This window comes from Pundamilia nyererei, unplaced genomic scaffold (assembly GCF_000239375.1).
Source record: "Pundamilia nyererei isolate P.nyererei 1_Seehausen unplaced genomic scaffold, PunNye1.0 scaffold00037, whole genome shotgun sequence".
Classification (NCBI taxonomy): Eukaryota; Metazoa; Chordata; class Actinopteri; order Cichliformes; family Cichlidae; genus Pundamilia; species Pundamilia nyererei.
The window spans coordinates 1,600,136-1,619,160 of NW_005187438.1; the positions used below are offsets into that span (position 1 = coordinate 1,600,136).

The 19,025-nt window shown below is 38.2% G+C and overlaps 1 protein-coding gene across 1 annotated transcript in view; it reads left to right on the plus strand.

Moving 5' to 3' along the window:
• The window catches only part of LOC102199541 (cadherin-12-like), a 107,257-nt gene that overhangs the window by 25,233 nt on the left and 62,999 nt on the right, over positions 1–19,025 (plus strand). The window contains exon 2 of the mRNA XM_005730418.1: positions 7,623–8,033. Coding sequence (XP_005730475.1) covers positions 7,788–8,033 — 246 coding nt within the window. The 5' untranslated portion in view covers positions 7,623–7,787. The remainder of the gene's footprint in view (positions 1–7,622; positions 8,034–19,025) is intronic.

A 19,025-nucleotide genomic window follows, 5' to 3' on the forward strand; every position in this document is an offset into this window, starting at 1 on the left:
GGGGCCTCCTCCCGGTGGGACATGCCTGGAACACCTCACCCAGGAGGCGCCCAGGGGGCATCCTTGTCAGATGCCCGAACCACCTCAACTGGCTCCTTTCGATGTGGAGCAGCAGCTGCTCTACTCTGAGCCCCTCCCGGATGGCCGAACTTCTCACCCTATCTCTTTCTACCTGCTTACTCTAAATAGATCCTCCAAGATACCCAGTTATGTTTAAAAAAAAAAATGTAAAAAGCTAAATGATACCAAATGCCACAAGACAGAGTTGTGAATCCCTCATTAAGTGCTGTTTTCAAGCAGCTCAAATTCACAAGGTCAAAAACTTGTTGTCTGGCATCCCTGAGAACTGTCTGCCTGAATGACGACAGTTGCCTGTGTACCATTGGTGCACCATGGCTGCCTTGGGGCAACAGGGATGTTTCATTTCATCTTAGTAGCTGCTTGTCTTTCACTGCTCCAGAATAAGATCAGGCATGTCTCCTGACTCTGAATATTTGTATCTGTCAAAACCTCAGATGTCAAAAAAGTGATAAAAGATAGCTGAGGACTGGTTTATCAGGATATAGGGGAAATATATTTGTTACTGTGATTCTTTGATGTACCTGGGTATTAAAAGTCTGAGTAAAAATATACATATATATATTTATGTATTAAGTTAAAATATATTAATATATATTAAGTGTAATCAAAAATAGTTTGAGTATTTGGGATTTTTTTTTTTTTTTTTGTACACCAACACGTTAAATTTTAAATCAGACAGACAATCGAGGTGTGGCTGAAGTGAAGTCTTTCGTCTCTAATTCAACTGTTTAACAAAGGCAATGTGAGAACTGACACTTTGTGTCAAAGTGAAGTGACGGGGTGACAGACATCAAATCAAAGGCGCAAAATAAGCTGTTCTTGCATTTCCTGCCTGTCTTGTTTGACTTTATCATAAAACTCTGCTTTTTGGCAATCAATTGTCAGTTTTTATCATTATAAAAACACTGCATGTTGCCAAATCCATGCACACCTAGATCAATATTCCAAGTCCTTTCAAAGTAGCAATCTGCTGACTCCTCGTCTGATCAGATACTACTACTAATTGTGTATCAGACACACTGAAATACCAGCCTTTTATTTCGTTGGAACACCTTTTACTTCCCAAACTAATTCATCCAAATAGTGAAGGCCCTTGTTCCAAACTATTAAGGTGATGAGCTTAAATTATTGATATGACTAAACATTTTAGTGGGCGAATTCATCTCTTGAAGTTGATATAAATTGAAATGCTGGAGAGAAGACGTCTCACTCTCTTGGTTGTACAATAGTCTTAGAGTAGAGCATCTCAGACACCAGCTTGCAATGTTACAATAACTTGACAAGACAAAGTTAATTACATAAGAAGATTTTAAAATAATTACCTGAAGCATCTATAACTTTATTTTTCCCTTTCAAAGGGAACACTGACAGAAATCGGTGCACACAAAGCAATACTGCAAATGACAAAGAGTCAAGGTGGACAATGCGGTACAGTACAAAATGTGTCATTTTAGGCTGTTGAACTCCCTGTCCTTGTTGTGATACATAAACAATGAGATGTTTAGATATGTGAAGCAAGGAAAGCAGTAAAAGTATACTTCCTAAGCAGCTTCTATCAAAACCCCTGCAAAGTCTCTTTGTAGTGATGACTTTCTGGTTTTGTCGATGTAGCACTTTAACAAACATCAAAGCACATTCATCACAGAAATAGTCTTGGCAACAAGCATAGTTGCCATTTGTCACTATTAAAAGAATGTGTTTTCTGCTACTGTCTAGTAGTTGTAATAAACTCAAAGGATTGAGTTCTTCTTCAACAGTCCAATTTAACAGTTTAGTTTAAAAATGCATACTGGCATTTAACAGTGGTATCACCTCTTTTAAATCAATGGGGTTATTTGCTGCTGAATCTATTTGTTGGCAAGGTAGTTTTTTGAATGCTTTTACAGTTGTTGATACCCAAATAAGACACATATTGAGGGTGCATGCAAACTGGAGAAACACTTCCCGACAAGACTAAAGTGTAAGTGCCAAACTTTTGTGAAAACTTTTCAATAGGTTTTATGATTGGAAGCAAAATATGTACGCAACCTTTTTGAAGGACTCAAACTTTGATGGATGTGGACATGAATTTATTGCAGACAGAATGCCACGGGCTACCTATGGGAAAATAAAATTCATCATATTCCTGTTATGCCCACAGTATTTCATATCGACAACAAAATGTAAAATTTTTCCAGGAGTAACACGCGTTAAAGTAAAGAAGATGACTTATCACATCATAATAATAATGTTTTCATTGTTCAGGGAACAACATTTCGTGCTGCTTGTACATTTGTGTTATAGACCTTACATGCTGACGCCCTCCAAAGTGAAGAATGTTTCCATTTCCAACATTAGCTGTGTTATTTTACACATGAATAAAGGACTGTATTTTCAGACAAGCCAACTGCATGGTAAATAAGTACATTTATCTGAGTAACTAACTGAGCCCCTTTGTTCACTATTCATTACTTAGGTTGTGCTATAACCTACGCATGAGGTGTTCCTCGATAATTTACCTTGACTGGCCAGCTGTGTTGTTACTCCCATTTTCATTACATTGCTTCCACCTACACCTCTCTCCTCCCACTCTTTCCCTCAAGGGTTTCAATGATATTACTGTCTTCTTCTGCCTTCGCTCTACAAAAAAATTCTTCCAGTTATTTCCCTGACACTTTTTTCCCCTCACATGTCCTCAGCTTTAGTGCACATATTTCCTCCTCAGTCAGAGCTGTACTTGACATGAGGTTTCTGCCTTGAACACTGTAGTGATAGAACTGTGACAAGTCCTTTCCTATTAAAACTTGGAAACAAAACTCCTTGTATGTTACAGATTCTTTAATGCAGCGGTCCCCATCCCCCGGGCCTCGGACCGGTACCGGTCCGCGAGAGTTGAGGCTCAGGTGTGAAATGTGTGGTTTTCAGGGTTTTTAATCGGTTTTCAGCGTTATTTTGTTATCGTTTTTATCGTTAACTTGGTTTTCCTGGGTCTTTTCACGTGTGTTATGAATAACTCGTCTATTTTTCAGTACCGGTACTAGTTTTATTTTGTTGTATTTTTCCGCGACACCTTAAAGGCCGGTCCGTGAAAATATTGTCGGGCATAAACCGGTCCGTGGCGCAAAAAAGGTTGGGGACCACTGCTTTAATACAGATACACATATAGATCCTAATACCATTATATCTTTTAATATCACCAGCTGATAGTTTGTCAAATATAAGCACAGACAGAGGGAGACTAATCCTTATCTAGATGTACATGTAGGTGCTCTCAGGGAATTGAGTGAAAAGCCTAACAATAATGCAGAAGTGAGTGAGTCAGCACTATGTGGAAACACCTATATTCAAAGGACAAATTATCCCTCATGAAACAGCATTTAAAAAGGTTATTCTTGGTACACACTGAGGAATTAAAAGACCTAAGGAATGTGAATCAGGTTCATAAAAAAATGTCAGTATAACATTCTCAAACAATATATGAATAAGTAAAACAAACTGACAGCAAATTACTTGAATATAACTCTTGAGATTATTAGAACAGCCATGTCTGGTCTAAAAGGAAGACTAGACATGGCATTCAACATAAAATCTAAATATTGTCCAATGTCCAGTATTTACAAAAGGATTTTCAGTTCTGTTTAGAAAGTTACCCTTAACACAACAGTTAAATAGGGGAAAAATGTTTACTTGTTTTAGTTTGCTTGAGTCCCCACAAGAGAAATCTTTGTGAAAGCCTCGGAGCTTTGCAGAGCTACAGGAAGCCAGTCTAGAATATGTTGAGACCAGAGTTCGATAAGCTTTCTGAGATGCCCTGCACCCCCGTTGCCAAGAATGATTCATTACTCCTATGCACAGAATTCAATTTGTAAAGTATAAATTGTAGCACTAGGGATAAGGACCCAGGTCATTCCTGGACTGGCAGAACATGTGTCCATCACAGTCTGTGACCTCCTATCCATAAACTCAAAATCACTCTTTTAAATGCAAAAGTCATTATGAAGATTTACGAAAAAAGAAGCCATACGACAATAAATTATGTATTACATTCTTGCATTGTTCTCCTTAGGCTGCACTACTTGATGCTTCTGTCTACAGTGAAATGTGCATGCTGTTGCTCTATAATCAGTGGAATATTTATTCATCTCCGTATAAGTCGATAACCTCGTGTAGATGATCATCAACATTTACACAAGGTTAGTGAAATCTCATTCGGTAGTTGTACATTCAGGAAATCTAAATGCTGCTGTTAGGGTTGGACAGGATGGTAAAACCTCTCACACAGGTACGTCTGAGGAACATAACAGCATGCAGTACTAAACTATAAAAACGTAAAATTATAATATTGTAGTATTACTTGCTATTTGCAGAGTCACATGGAGAATACTGTGCCTGACAAAAAAAGATATTAATAGAGAAAATAACAATGTAGAGTGTAAGAAAAGATGTGCTTTGTGCAAATGCTTTGTATCAATTGTGTTACTGGTTAAGCCTTCCTCTTTCATAAGGTGGCCTTGTGTGCTACCTGTGTGTATCGTACACAGGTAGCACTCTATTTAAAATATGAAATCAAGATCAATTCCCTTGTATATCAAACGTAGCTAAATCCCTAACCTTATTATTCCAAGTACAAATTTTCTGCTGGTCGCCACTGCAAGACGCTGCAGTTTTTAAAGCAGGACGAAAACAAACATCTCTGCCCACTTGTCTACCAAGACATTAATGTGTTTGCAAAACAACAACTTGATCCAGATGACTCATTTCTCCCCCCTTTTCCAAAAGTCAATGCCTACTTATTCGTTTGTCATGTTTATAGCAGCCTTGACGACTAATAACTTTCTGTGGGAGTTTCTTGTGGGTGGTAATCTGCACCAGCAGATCGGCCAGCCATATGTTGTTTGATTATTGAAGGTGATGTGCGAGAACACTGTCAGCCTACTGCGTTGTGTTATCTGAAGTAGACACCTGGGTCAAGGCTCACAACCGAAGCCAGACATATGCTAATTAACTTATCTCATAAAATATGCATCGAGCCCTCCCAGGACCGTACAGTGGCAGAGGATCGTGATTTTCCAGGAATTATGGGAACAGTCATTTTCCATTATGTCGATGCTAAATGAGGAGTGACCTGCGGGAGAGGCATGTCTGACCCATGTCAAGACAGTTCCTGCCAATTTTGCACAGAGAACTTTGCAGATCAGTTTTGACTTTTAAGATACTGTCGTGACAGAGAGAATAAATGGATCCAGTTGCACCGCATAACCTTGTTGAAGTAATCTTCTTCTGAAGCCGATGTTCCAAGTCAGTATAATTAATCAAAGACAATGATGTCAATGAGGGCTCCAGTTATGAAATTAGAGGCACGCTGTCTTCCATTACTGTACAGCTTATAAGTGCATTAGGAGGGAAAGAGGAATAATAAACCAGGTGTGGAAACCATTAGCTCCATTCTTCATTCCAACCATTTGTGGTTGCCTTCTCTTGTTTTCAGCACAATTAAGTGTCTTGTAACAAGGCCAGAGTTGAATGCGTGAGTGTTGATATGGTAGTCAAGATTGTAAACAAGGTGTGAACAGCAACACTCGGTACAACAGTCATTTGCTCAATAATGAATGAGCTTAACAAATTAGGCTCCTTGTGTAATATTTCATTCTCTTCTGTGCAATGGACTAATGAGTGATTGTTCAATTACAATACCATTTCAGTCCTTTTATTAATAATAATTTTAAAAAAGACTCACCTGACATCCATAATTGCAAGTAAATTAGTTTGAAACTGTATATTTTTTATGTCTGTCTAAACGCAGACAAAAATGGGGTTTCTAAATTATGTACTTTAGCAATCCTATTTCTCTCTATAATCTCTAGACACACACAAACGGTCATGTTTTTGTGTTCCATTCTCATTTGTTTATTTAAGACTGGTGGATATGTGTGTTAGATCAACACTAAAGTATACCACAGGGGCTGAGCGGTCAGAAAAACTATTAAAAATGCGCTGTGGAGTCGTTTCAATATTATCTAAAATCTGCATGCCATATTTCTGTAAATACTGCAGGGCCATTATTTACCTGAACTGCAACAAGAAAGGTTTCATTTGAAGCTGGCTTGAATTAGAGGCAGGCTTTTATTTCTAGTTTCCTCTGTTTAATCAATACAAGTGTCCATGTATCAGCATTAAGTCTCGTTACGCACCAGTTTGCCCCGTTAAAGTCACCAACACGTGGTAACTTACTTTTGGGAGAGAGAGAGGGTGTGTGATCAGCGAGGTACTTTATATTAATGATTTCACATACATGTAAAATAATTCTCCAATGCACCAATGTACAGGTCAAAACAATTTGTAATACTTCAAGATGTTTACTGTACTGAAAAAAAGTCTAAGACTTCTCTAAGAAAGGCAGGCAAAATAAGGTGCATTTTCATTAACATAATTTATGAACATAAATATTTAAGCAACTTAAATCCTTATGTTTACCAAGCAGTTTAGGTTTGTTCATACTTTACATCTGGCGCTATAGCACAAGTAAGACCACAACACAACCATTATTGTTTTAACCGTTTTTACATTTTTCCTTCACTCATTGATGCAAAATCAGATCAAATGAACTTCTAATGAGTTTTATGCAAACAAAACCTCTTGGATATACTGTAAGTTCTAATGAAATCTAACATTATATGTCTTTGAGTGGTAATATGTATAATGAATATCTTCTGCATGAGGTGCCACTTTTGTACAATACATGTCTGTCAAATGACACGCTACAGCAATAAGTTCAATCTCCTGTGGCCACTAGTTGTCAAAATGCACTCCACATAAGAGCGATGTCTGAAAGAAAGCAACGTATCCTAAAGAAATCACTGAGAGCATGTTGACATTTTACACAATACGCATGTCAATTTGATATATGAACTGCCAATGTATCACGTTTTATTTCCAGATGGCTGCGTGCAACGTTTGTCAGGTTTTTTTTTTTTTTTTTCAGTAGAGTTCAACTTTCAAGTTTCATTGGGTTTCATACTAAGACAAGGTTTGTGAGGCAAAACATAAAGCTAATCAACAACCTCTCATTAAAGCATCACTAAATAATACATAACTTTGAACTTCTGTGGGAAATCATGGCAGTGACAGGTCCACAGCACAGTGGCACACAGTGGTTTGACAGCAAGAATAAAGTCTCAGTTTTCACTAAAGAGATGAGTAGTCTAGATAATTAGTGCATGCGTCAATAAGAACCGTCTGGTGTAGAGGTAATCTATCACCAGGCAAATAATTACAACAATTATTTTTATGCTTGAGAATCAAAGTAGTCTCATTTATCACTGTGCAGTTAAAAAGTAAAGCATGGAGGTTGGGGGAAGAATAAAGGCTATGCTGTACTATCGATTCACTGACATTTATGAATAGCAGGATAACAGCACTTCATATCAACCTGTGATAATCACAAGTGCTGTAAGACATTCCTGGACTGTCTCTAATCAGAATTAGCTGTATTATTACAGTTTGGTGCAGGTGTGGAGGATAAGGACGTCTTTTCGACTAAACATTTGTTTTCTTTCCTTCAGGTGATGAGCTCCACAACTCTCTAAGAGGGATCCTGACAGACCGGGGAGAGCTGCAGAGTCTCACAACTCACCCATTTTCCATACACGCCATCGCAGATTGTTTCACTGTGGCTCAGTTCTCGTCACTGGACTTTAACTTGGGGACCTGAACCGCACAGATCGCCAATGCTAACAAGGAACTGCCTGCTGCTGTTCCTGTGGATTCTTGTCGACGAGGGTTCGGTCTCTTATTTACGTCCACCTTTACCACCATTGGGACGGAGCAGGACGGGAAGGGAGCACACCAGGAGCTTGGTGGGCCCAATGAGGAATGGGGCAGCTGGATTTCAGCGGGTCAAAAGGGGCTGGGTGTGGAACCAGTTCTTTGTACTGGAGGAGTACATGGGGTCAGATCCGCAGTACGTGGGCAAGGTAAAAAACTTTTTTTTTCCCCCCACTGTTATTTATGGTGCAGCAGAAGTCATAAATCACATAGTAAGGAGCCTAGGAGAAATTGAATTGGGAGTAAATGGAGGGAGCGATAGAACATGAGGAAGATAAAATGGGAGGAAGGGAACAGAAAAAAACCTTCTAGTTTAGAGTAACTATAAAACTACCCTAAAACTACCAGTATTTTAGATGGGAAATATTTTATTCCTTGAGGTTATAATTAATTATTGACTATTTTAATACCATGTACTTATACAAGTAACAGCAAATACTAGAAGTTGCCTATTTTCATTCATCCCCAAGAACTTTACCTCTTTAATCTAATAATGCTCCTAAGGCTTGTAAATCTGCTCCTATTTCTTAATGTTTTATGATGTGACCAGCATCACGCAAGAAAAAAACCCAGACCTAATAATGGAGCTGTGCCACAAGATTTCCACGTTAGACCAGCCACACATGACATTGAAGTGGTGAAAGGTTTGATGGTGTGGTAGAAATAAATTTAAATTACAGTCCTTGTAAAGCTGTCAGAACATCCTAGTTATGAGCCACGGAAGATGCTGACAGCAATAAAAAGACAGCAGAGACCCAACAGCCTGATCCGAAACCAGACGGAGATATATACACATACATCCCATCAAACTCACATCTTTTTGTGTCACCTCAAACCTTGGCCGTCCCCGCTTTTTAGCACAGGATTTCTTATTCACTGTTCTGGCTTAAGACATTCGTAAGCAAACTCTGTGGGGGTTTAAGGCTAAAGTTGTAATTTGGCACTCCAAGCTTACATAGGATAATAGTAAGACTGACTTATCTGCCTCAGTGCCACTGCAATCAGCCCTGACAAGCCACGCTGTTTGTGGAAGTCTCTGAGGCTAAAGCAGGGCCAGGGAAGCAGCTGTCTACTGCACTCCTAAATCACTTAATCCTGGGCGGCTGCTCTTCTTCAAAATAATTGACTGATTCTTCAACATATGAAAAGCATTTGGAGATCCTCGGACCTTTGTTGGGAAAATCTTAAGGGAGAGGATTTCCCTTTGAATCTTAACCTTTTTATTGTACACTGTTAAATGGCACGGGGAGCGCTGGAGTGGGTTACCATTTACACACACTTCTATGATATCATATTGAACGGTAATGTGAGAAATGTTCAAACAGAGAGCATACTAAGAGATAAAGATGTAGGTGAAAGGGTTCAAGGACCTTAGGAAGCAGCTTTGTTTACAGGGCACATTAATGGACTATAATTGACCATAAGTCTGCAATGAATGCGTGTTCTATATTACATCAATACCTAATGTGGTAATGTTTTCACTTTAGAGTGTACTCATGATTTCCAGCCAGTGACCTGCAGTGAATTGGAGCTCAAGACACTTTTGTTTTATCCTCTGTGGCAGAAGTGTCCTTCTGGACCAATTGAAGTAGTAATTATCTGACAACAGCCTCTAAAGAGAGGCAACTGAACCCAAGAGGAAAAAGTTTAGTGAAGCAGCTGAAGCCGTTTGGGGTATTTTTTTTAACACATGCTAAGTAATATAGAAAGCACAAGTAGTGTACATGTGACCAGTTTATCCAAATGCACACCTATAGCTCAAAAAGGGTATTTTAATGAGACATGGTTTGTGAGTATGTTACCCAGCATTTATTTAGGTATATAACGTACACAGTGCTGTTATTATTCATTACTTTTTGTGTTTTTATTATTATTTTTATTGTTTTGCCTTTATTTGATAGCTGCAGCAGAGATCTATGGGAAATGTGGGGAAAGCAAAGAGGAGAATGAAACATGAAAAGGAACCAGGAGCTGAACTGAATTCTGAATTCAGCAATCACTATACTTTAGTACGTGATTGTTAAAAATGCTGTCATAAGAGATTTATCAACAATGGACTAATAAGGGGGGGGGGGGGGATTTTACATGCCACACTCCAATTTATCAAGGAGATGATTAATGCAGACAATTAATCTTTCCTTTTAAAGTTTAAATAGCACGATCTGACTGTAGGAACAGCGCTCACAGAGGAAGCTCAGAAAAAGGTACTTCTGACAGCAGGAGGAGAACGACTTGCATCCATGCATGTGTGAGACGAATGACAAACACTAATAAATCCTGACCCTGTTAGCAGTAATCAAAATCTATTTCGAGAGCATTAAATGCATCACTGCCAACTGTAATTTTGACAGCCAAATCACTACTAATTAGTGCTGGCCAATAAATAAAAAAAACAAAAAAAAACACGAGTCACATTACAAACAAGGTGTATTTCTGCCAGTTGTTCTGACAGCACAGAATGCAGACACGTATCAGATGAGGAATGGGGACATTGCCAGTACTGGTGTTATGGATCAGTAAGTTTGCCTATTAACTAGTGCCTTTGCCTGAACACACCAGCTGTTTGTGGAGAAGGAAGATGTTAAAGCACAGCGGGATAACATTTAGCTGTGCTTACATCTGCCTTGCTGTACGTCAAATTGTCAGAACACGCTCACCTCACCAAAACAATATCAGCGCCAATGCAATCGGCACAAACATAACTGGATAACATGCAATTCTACCTGGTTTTACTGCTTGACTATTCCCAATAAAATAACTCATGTTTCAAAGCATCTGACAGACATAAATAACCAAATCATTTTGTGTATCTCAGAATATCCTGCTTCTTCTATTATGTTGGTAAATGTATTTATTTTTTCCTAGTTGCAAATCCATGTAATAATGATGCAACAAACCTAATTGGGCATTTCTGTACTTCTACCTGGGGCAGCATGTGCATGGTGATTAGTATCGTTACTTTACAGCAAGAAGGTCCTGACATCTGGCCTGGCCCTTTCTGTGTGGAGTTCAGATGTTTGCAAGGTTCTCTCTGAGTACTCTGGCTTCTGCCCGTAGTCCAGTTATTGGGTTTAGGTGGTTCAAAATATGCCATGGGTGTGTATGTGACTGTAAGTGTCTTCCTCCATGTGTTAGCTGTGACAGACTGGCGATCTGTGGTAGCTGGGATGGGCTCCCCCCCCTCCCTCCCCCTGTGACTCGGATAAGCAGAAGAAGATGGATGGATACAGTTACCTGATATAACTGATATAAAAAGATGATTCACTGGTCCAGCTTTAGTTTGCTTGATTTAATTTACCTTAGTCCTGTCTTAGTGGCTTACATAAGGTTTAGCTAGAGCAACTGAAGGTATTTTAAACATGATATAATACTAAAAATAAATAACAAGGTTCTGGGTGACAGACTTATGTAAATTTGTGAGACTAGGTTGTCTGTAAAGGGCAGAAGAAAAACACATGAAAAAAAAACCCAAAAAAAACCCCATCAAATGCTGCCTGATCTATTTTGGATTAATGAGTGCAAGCAAAGCAACATTTCTTTTCTTCTGCACCACAAGCAGAAAGATATGCCATGTCTGCATTTTCACTTGTTCTGTTATTATCAGATGAGTACAAAATAAAGAAAATGAATCTACACTCCGGCTTATATACCGTTTAATATATGCCATCTAAATTAAAAATACAAACTATATAACTGTGTGTGACAAAAAAAGAACCACAGAGCTACAATATTCACACTGTTATTATACACATCATATATCTTAATATTTAGATAGGATTTTATACACTCCAACACTAACAGCTACATGCTCGGGAACTTAAGGTAGGAGACACTAAACGTGAGAGGAATGTTAGAAACGCTACAGTCACAACTGCAGGTTCACCTCCACTACTTACTTAATTACCCCGATTTCTCCCAGAGGTGTAAGTAAGGTCACAGGATTCAGCAAGGTCTTTAGCACTACTACTACTAGTCCCAACTGCTTGTATTAACAAATGCTCCGAGTTCTTGCATTTTTTTTTTTTTTACTTTTCTGCATACAATCACAATGCTTTATGGAATTTTTTCTATTAAAGATGCACTTAGAGTGAATCACATTTACATTTGAAAAAGCAAAAAAAAGGGCATGTTATTACCAGATTTGATTTGTAGTGTAAATAAAGGAAACATAGTCTGCCAAGGATATTATAAAGGTTTTAAACCACATTAACATGTCATGCTCGTCGTTCACTTTTATGGTGAGGTTGTTCTCAGCAATGTGAAGAAACAAGCTTTAATGCCATAAACATAAAAGTAAAACAAATATATTTTCACCATCTTTCTCTGCTGTTTATAACGATAGCACATAAAGTATTGTGTCAGCGTTTGTTTGTACAGCATTGTTTCTTTGCTGTTCCATTAGTATTTTCACAGCACTTTTCATTCACTGAATGGTTAGGCACCTAAATTCAAATTAAGTTTTCCACAGTGTAATTGTCTACTAATGAGACTGCATCATCAATGTGGTTTCATTCCCTCAAATTTAAAGTAAAACGCTGCACCGACAATACGTTTGCAGAGACAGTTACTGAAAGTTGCACCAGCAGGTAGAGCTTGTCACTAACAGAGGGACAGTTACAACACCAGCTGTGGTGGCCACGTCATCTTCTTGCTGACAACTTGATATAGCTGCTGTAGAATGTTTGGCACACATTGCAAATGTTTTCTTAAATCTGATGCGTTGGCTGTTTCGATGTTTCGAAACTCGTGTACATTCAGTATCAGTCCAGTGCAATTAAAACACGAACTGGAGGGGAACTTCATGTGCTGACCCAATGTAGCAAATAGTAAATTAATTGATTAATCTCTATCGCTAAACTATAACCTGATCACTAATAAATGGCATGATCACTAATAAATGCAACGCTAAATGTGCATTTGCATAGTGATAAATTTACTGCTAATGTCAATAAGCTGCACCCCTTTTAATACAACCATCAATAAAATCCTAACGACACCTAACCATGCACTTAACTCAAGAATATACGTGAAGAAAATTTTAAGACTCATGTTGACAGCATCATTATTGCAGTTTAGCAACGAAGCCCGGAGGGCTCGTGGGGGTTAATATAACAACCCTCTGTACCCTCAATAAGATAATGCTGAGGCCTTTCGTGTGCCAAGCAGTGATTATCTGACGTTTAAAAAAAAAAAAAAAACTATTAACAGCGTGGCTGCATATCAAGTCAAACTGCTTCCTCTCACTCTCGATTAAACTCTCCGATGAGTTCGGGAGCTATTTTCGAGATTTTTCCTCTGACATCATGTCACTCTCTGTTTAAACTTGATGGCTATGGATGTTGGAAGCAATTCCCTAAGATTTTTAATAATATGGAAACTCAGAATACACTTAAACAGCACTTGTCTTCTGAATGACAACACTATCTTAATACTTAACAGTAGAGATGTAATCAAAACCCAATGTATCTCTTATTTTTGCCAACCAGACTGCTGGGATTTTTCTAACTTGATGCTCCAATTTTATATAAAGTCATGCATATTGTGAGTACTTTATATTGCATTGCATATGGATGCTCAAGACAATATGCTTATATACAGTTAGAGGAAGGTAAAGAGAGATTATTACACTGATACTAAACTAAAAACGTTGTTTTCAGTATTTTCAGTGCAACATTATCCAAGAATTGTAACTGAGTACTGGCCCCAGATAAGAAATGTTTTCATGTTATCAAATCCATCTGAACTGTACGCCTGAATTGTTTTTTTTGGTTTTTTTTGCTGTTGTTGTTTTTTTCTAAATCAAGCAGTGCACTGTAAAATGACAGTATAAAGCTTGTGACACTGTATGCTTTTGCAAACTTGATTCACATGCATGATTTTTTTTTTTTTTTACCATGTATTCATTCTAAGAGATAATTAACCAGTTGTACTGAAGATTTAAAAAAATAGACATGATAGGGAATCCACTATTTTCTCTTTATGCAAGTCATGAGAAAATGACAACAATGGAATGTGCTGCCAATGACAGTCTCAAAAGATACTCAACAAATTATACACTTGGCAAGAAAAAGCAGACAGGGAATTGCTTTCATTAAAAAATAAAATAAAATTTAAAAAACGCAGCAACACGGTGGCACAAAGCAATTATTTAACCCGTAACGGCACTGAAGGTTAAAGAGAAAGTCAATCAATTTAAAGAGTCACATTTACAACCCATACAAGGAAAGAAAAAATATATGCAGTGTATGCAAAGACATGCAGGACATGCCCCAATGCCCTGCTTTTCACACTTGCAGACAAAAGGTCACTTATTTACATATAAGTCAATAAGCCTCTTTTTCTAGAAAGGGCAGAGCTGTTTCTCCCACAACTTGTTTGTTTCCTGCCTGACAAGGAATGACCATCCTTCTTTTTATTGATGGCTCTTCCTCCCAGTACCACCCCACACCTGGCTGAGATTTATTACTGATGTGAAGCCTGCAATTTAATCTTTCAATGAGGACCTATAAGAAGGACATAAAAACCTTTTCAGCAAGACTTATGCACCAGGCTCAACAAAGAGAGCGATTCCATCAGCTGACCATATGAAATTTACAAGCCTTACTCTGCGATAGTATGTTCCACACTGTTAAATACAGTTTGTTTTAAATGCTATGGAATTAAGCTGTAAAGCTAAAACCTGAAGACGGCCATATAAAAGCAGCAAACCTGTTTACATCATTTGATGATGACAGCCACTGCTGTAAAATACTTGGGATAAAATACTTTGATTGACTACAAGGCAAGCGAGCGGATAATTAACTTCAACTCCAAAACTCTCAGCCTTCATAACACTGTTTTGCATGAAGCTATGAAGACTGGTAGCCAGTGATCAACAGCTAGGGAAAGCTACAATTTGAAGAGTCTTTCAAGAATCCTGTTGAATTGTGCATGACTTCTATGCAGTATGTCCAACTTGTACATATGCTCCCTACCCGTCTCTGAATTCACCTCTGAATTCAAGTTTGCCACCTTTTTAATTCACTGTCACATTCTGCATAATTTGAAAGGATTGCTCTCCTGCAGAGTATGCATGGAGTGTGTCGGTGAGTCAGCTGCTCGTTACAACATATTAAGAGGTTGAGAGCATTTACAATTGTAATGTACGTTAGTGATGAATGCTGTGGGATTTCTGAAAAGAACAGCTGAAATAAAAGCTAATGATGCCATTCATCTGTCCTGCCAAAGTAATATATATTTCACATATTTTGTCCTCATGGGTAATGGGCTTTTTCCCCTGAATTGCTTGGGCCATATATCCAAATGGTGCACTAATGCCCCAATCAGTATCACTTTATACCATAGTCCACATTTTCTATGTTTACAATGACACTGATGGGCAGTATTGTTGGCACTGTAGGCAGAAAATCGCATTGTGCATGTCATATCACACATCAATATATCGTTTAATCATGTGTGATATGAGGAAATGGAATGCAGGCTTAACCCTGTTTTCTGGGATCAACAGAATCATATATATCAATGTTTTATTTAAAAAAAAGAAGAAGAAAAAAATCAGTACTGCATAATGTTATTTGCAAAAGGTAGCCTTGTATACAACCAGTAATCTTAGCACGAGTTCCTCAGATTCTTGGCCTAGGAAACATTTACATCAAAAACAATTTACAATTGACCCATTTACAAATGGTAAACACAGTTGTCTCAGTTCTGACTGCTGCTGTCGCACACCCGCGACAATATCTGTCACTCTGTTACTGCCTCTTGCTCTCGCTCTCTCCCTTCCTCACACGTGTTTTCTGAGATTGCGTATCTACCAGTATAGCCTCCTGTATGAATATCTTTTTTTTTGTTAGCTTTTCGTCCCCATTACCTGACTGAGGTATGACACAAACCAGACAGGGAGCTCCGAGTTGTCAGCAGCAAAGAAATAGCTCGGAGGCCAGTATCGATCGGCGATAATAAGCTTGCAGGATTTGGCATAGTATTTTCCTTCCATCAGCTGCTGCTCACCAAAATTACCTGCAAAAACTTACAATGCAACCAGGAGTCATCATGTGCCCTGACAATACACGAACTTCAAGCCACCTGCAACGTACCCCAATGCCAACAGACTGCCATACTGTCATCATACTCCTGAGTTGCTAGGACAGTGGTTGAATGGCTGAACTGAATGGTGGTTTCAGACCTTATCTAATGAATACAAGACAGCAATAGAACAGGGGCATAAGAGCAGTGGAATGTTTTACTCTCATTAACAGTGCACAGTATAAATTCTGACAGGTGACATATAGAATATGCCCTGGTCTTGCTCAAAGCATAATCCACAATTACATATGGATTAGAATCAATTTATTTAATAAATATAAAGTATAATAAATATGCAAAGAAGAGCTTTGTGTTACCAGTCAGGAAGCATGTTCCGCTTGTATACCACGAAATGTGAATAATCCACAGAGACATTTAACTGCATTTAAAGACAAGAAGAGCAAGTACGTTCTAACTCTTTTTCGACTTGTTTACAGTTTTGTAAATGCACTCAGTGGTGCGGGATTGCTGGACCATTCAGGGAACAATGTTGGCTCGCTATCAGCAAAGGGTTGTGGCTGTGATATGCATTCCTTAGAGGAGCTCCACATAATCCTGGTTGCAGAAATCCAATTACAGCATTTTCTACAGAGGTTGGTTACGTTCTCTGAAATCACTCAAATTAATCAATATGCAGGGTTTACTGCATTGCAAATGAGGAACCATGCACTGCAAATCCTAAAAGGAACAGGGATCACCGACCTCTTGCACAGTCAAGAATTTACTGCAAGGCAAATTCCAAATATGTGACTATCTTACAGCCGGTAAGATGAGCTACCATTTCCCATCATTTCTGCTAGTAGTTGAATAGTCTGAGTCAATATTAGTATTTTGCCCTGATGATTAATAGATGAGTAGTTGCCTTAGCCATATTTGTTTTCAAAGCATTGCTGGCGCATTGGCTGCTCATCATTTCTTCAATACTGTGGAAATTAAAGGTTTAACCCTAAATCTAATCTTTTTTTTCCCCTTTAAAAGCTATGCCAACAAAATCTGAACTGCTTCGTGATCACTGAAACATTTGTCTGACAGTCTGTGAACACTAAAGGACATTAAAGAAAAAAAAGAAAAGAAATGTAAACAAATGAAATGTAAGTGCAGTGACAGTGTGAGCTTGGATGGCAACAGGAATCTCATTTCAGCTCCACACACGAGCAGTTTCTTTTTATAGCTGCCATGTCACCTGATACCTTGAGCAGAGAGTTTTACCAATTGTGCTTAACAGGAAAAATGGAGAGGAAGGATATCATCACAAGCCAGCTCTTATTCACTCATTCTCCACAAGTTAATTTACTTAATGTGTGCAAATGAAATAATGGCATTACTGAAAACTGTAACTGTTTTGTTCATGTGTTAGAAATTGGAAGCAGTGCTACAACAATGGAAGGAATTTCCCCGTCTCTATTTTTAAAAAGCCGTATTGTTAAAAAGGTTATGGATACGATCATGTCTCTTGTCTTGTGGGTGTTTTATAGCTTAAACAAAGCATTTGTCTCCCTTCTTATTAATGGACTTTCTTTACATAATTGATTACCATTGTTAGTGCAATGGAATTTTTAATTAATATCAGTCAAGTTTCACTTATAATTAATGGGGCAATGAGCCTGTTCATTTTGCATTTGCATTTCTTTTTCATCTCCAATTCTGCAGCTCTGAATCAATGTGCAGGTTCCTCTCTTGGGTACTTGTATTGAATAAACTACAAATGTGAAAAATATTCTTTTTATGCCAATACCCAGAAGAGGCTTGTTTTTCCCCACTCTCTTCTTAGTTAAATGACAATTAAATATAAACTCTCATAAATACAATGTGATTATTTGCTCAATAGTACACAAAAATATGAATGCGCCCACAGTAGTACTGTGTTGACTGATGATAGGGCAGCCTATTGAGTCATTAGTATATTGATTAAACACCATCACATCACAAAGTAGAGTACATGGAAGCTATCGCAAACAACCTTAAGCAATCTGAAACAGTGCACTGTAAGAGACAGTGGTGTGAAGATGTTGGCTCAGCACTACTGACTACAGACTTCAAGTGCTCCCTGTTTTGTTCACTGGAACTGTGGCAGATAAAGTTATGCAACTGCAATCACATTGTGCGATTCATGTGTGATCAAAACAATTATTTTAAAATTCATTATCATATTTACATTGCTTGTTGCAGAACCTGTATTAGACGATGATGACTGAACACAGGTGTTTGTGCTGAGTGCGACCCTGTATGTTTCCTGTCAGCAGAGGTGGCAAAAGTACAGACATTCTATACTTAGAGGTACAAGAAGAAGTGCAGATACCAGTGCTAAAAACCACTCCAGTAAACGTCCAAGTACTGATTCAATTTCTTTACTCAAAAGTAAAAATGTACAAGCTCTCAAATGTAATCAAAGTAAGAAAGTAAAAAGTTGCTCTTTGGGGGACATATCTATTTTTGTGCAAAGTTAACTGAACCTTGTGCTGTATTAACATAATGACAAAATAATATCAGAAGATGGGAATGGAAATACTTAAGTCCAAAAAAATTAGCTGTAGGGGCTCAGCGTGGGGAAAAGGATCTCACAGTAATTTCTACTGAGAGCTCCAGTAGATTTTCTTAATGTACAGGTTGTGATCAGCTGACCTGCTTCTCTCTGTGGATGCACACAACTGAATTCAGCAAGATGTGAGCGGATGTTTCATGAGTTGTCTTGGCCGATTTCCATCCTCACTGACAGTACACTGTTTATGCTGTATTTTTTCTAGACAGCATAAGTTGGTATGACGGTGGAATTCAGTCAATTTAAGCATCATCTGCTAAAATTCATATGAATCTCTGCAACACTCGTTGTAACTCTGACCATGAAACCACAGCCGCTGTGCACCACACGCTGTTCTTTACTTTAAATCCATCACAGTACAGCAAACTAACCTGTTTAACCTTCACTATGCACAGGATTTTCATACAACCTTTAAATAGCAATGTTCCACAATATAAAAAAAAAATCAAAACATACTGTCACATGTACAGACCCAATATCCGATTTAAAAACATGAGGACTTACATGTAAGCTTTAA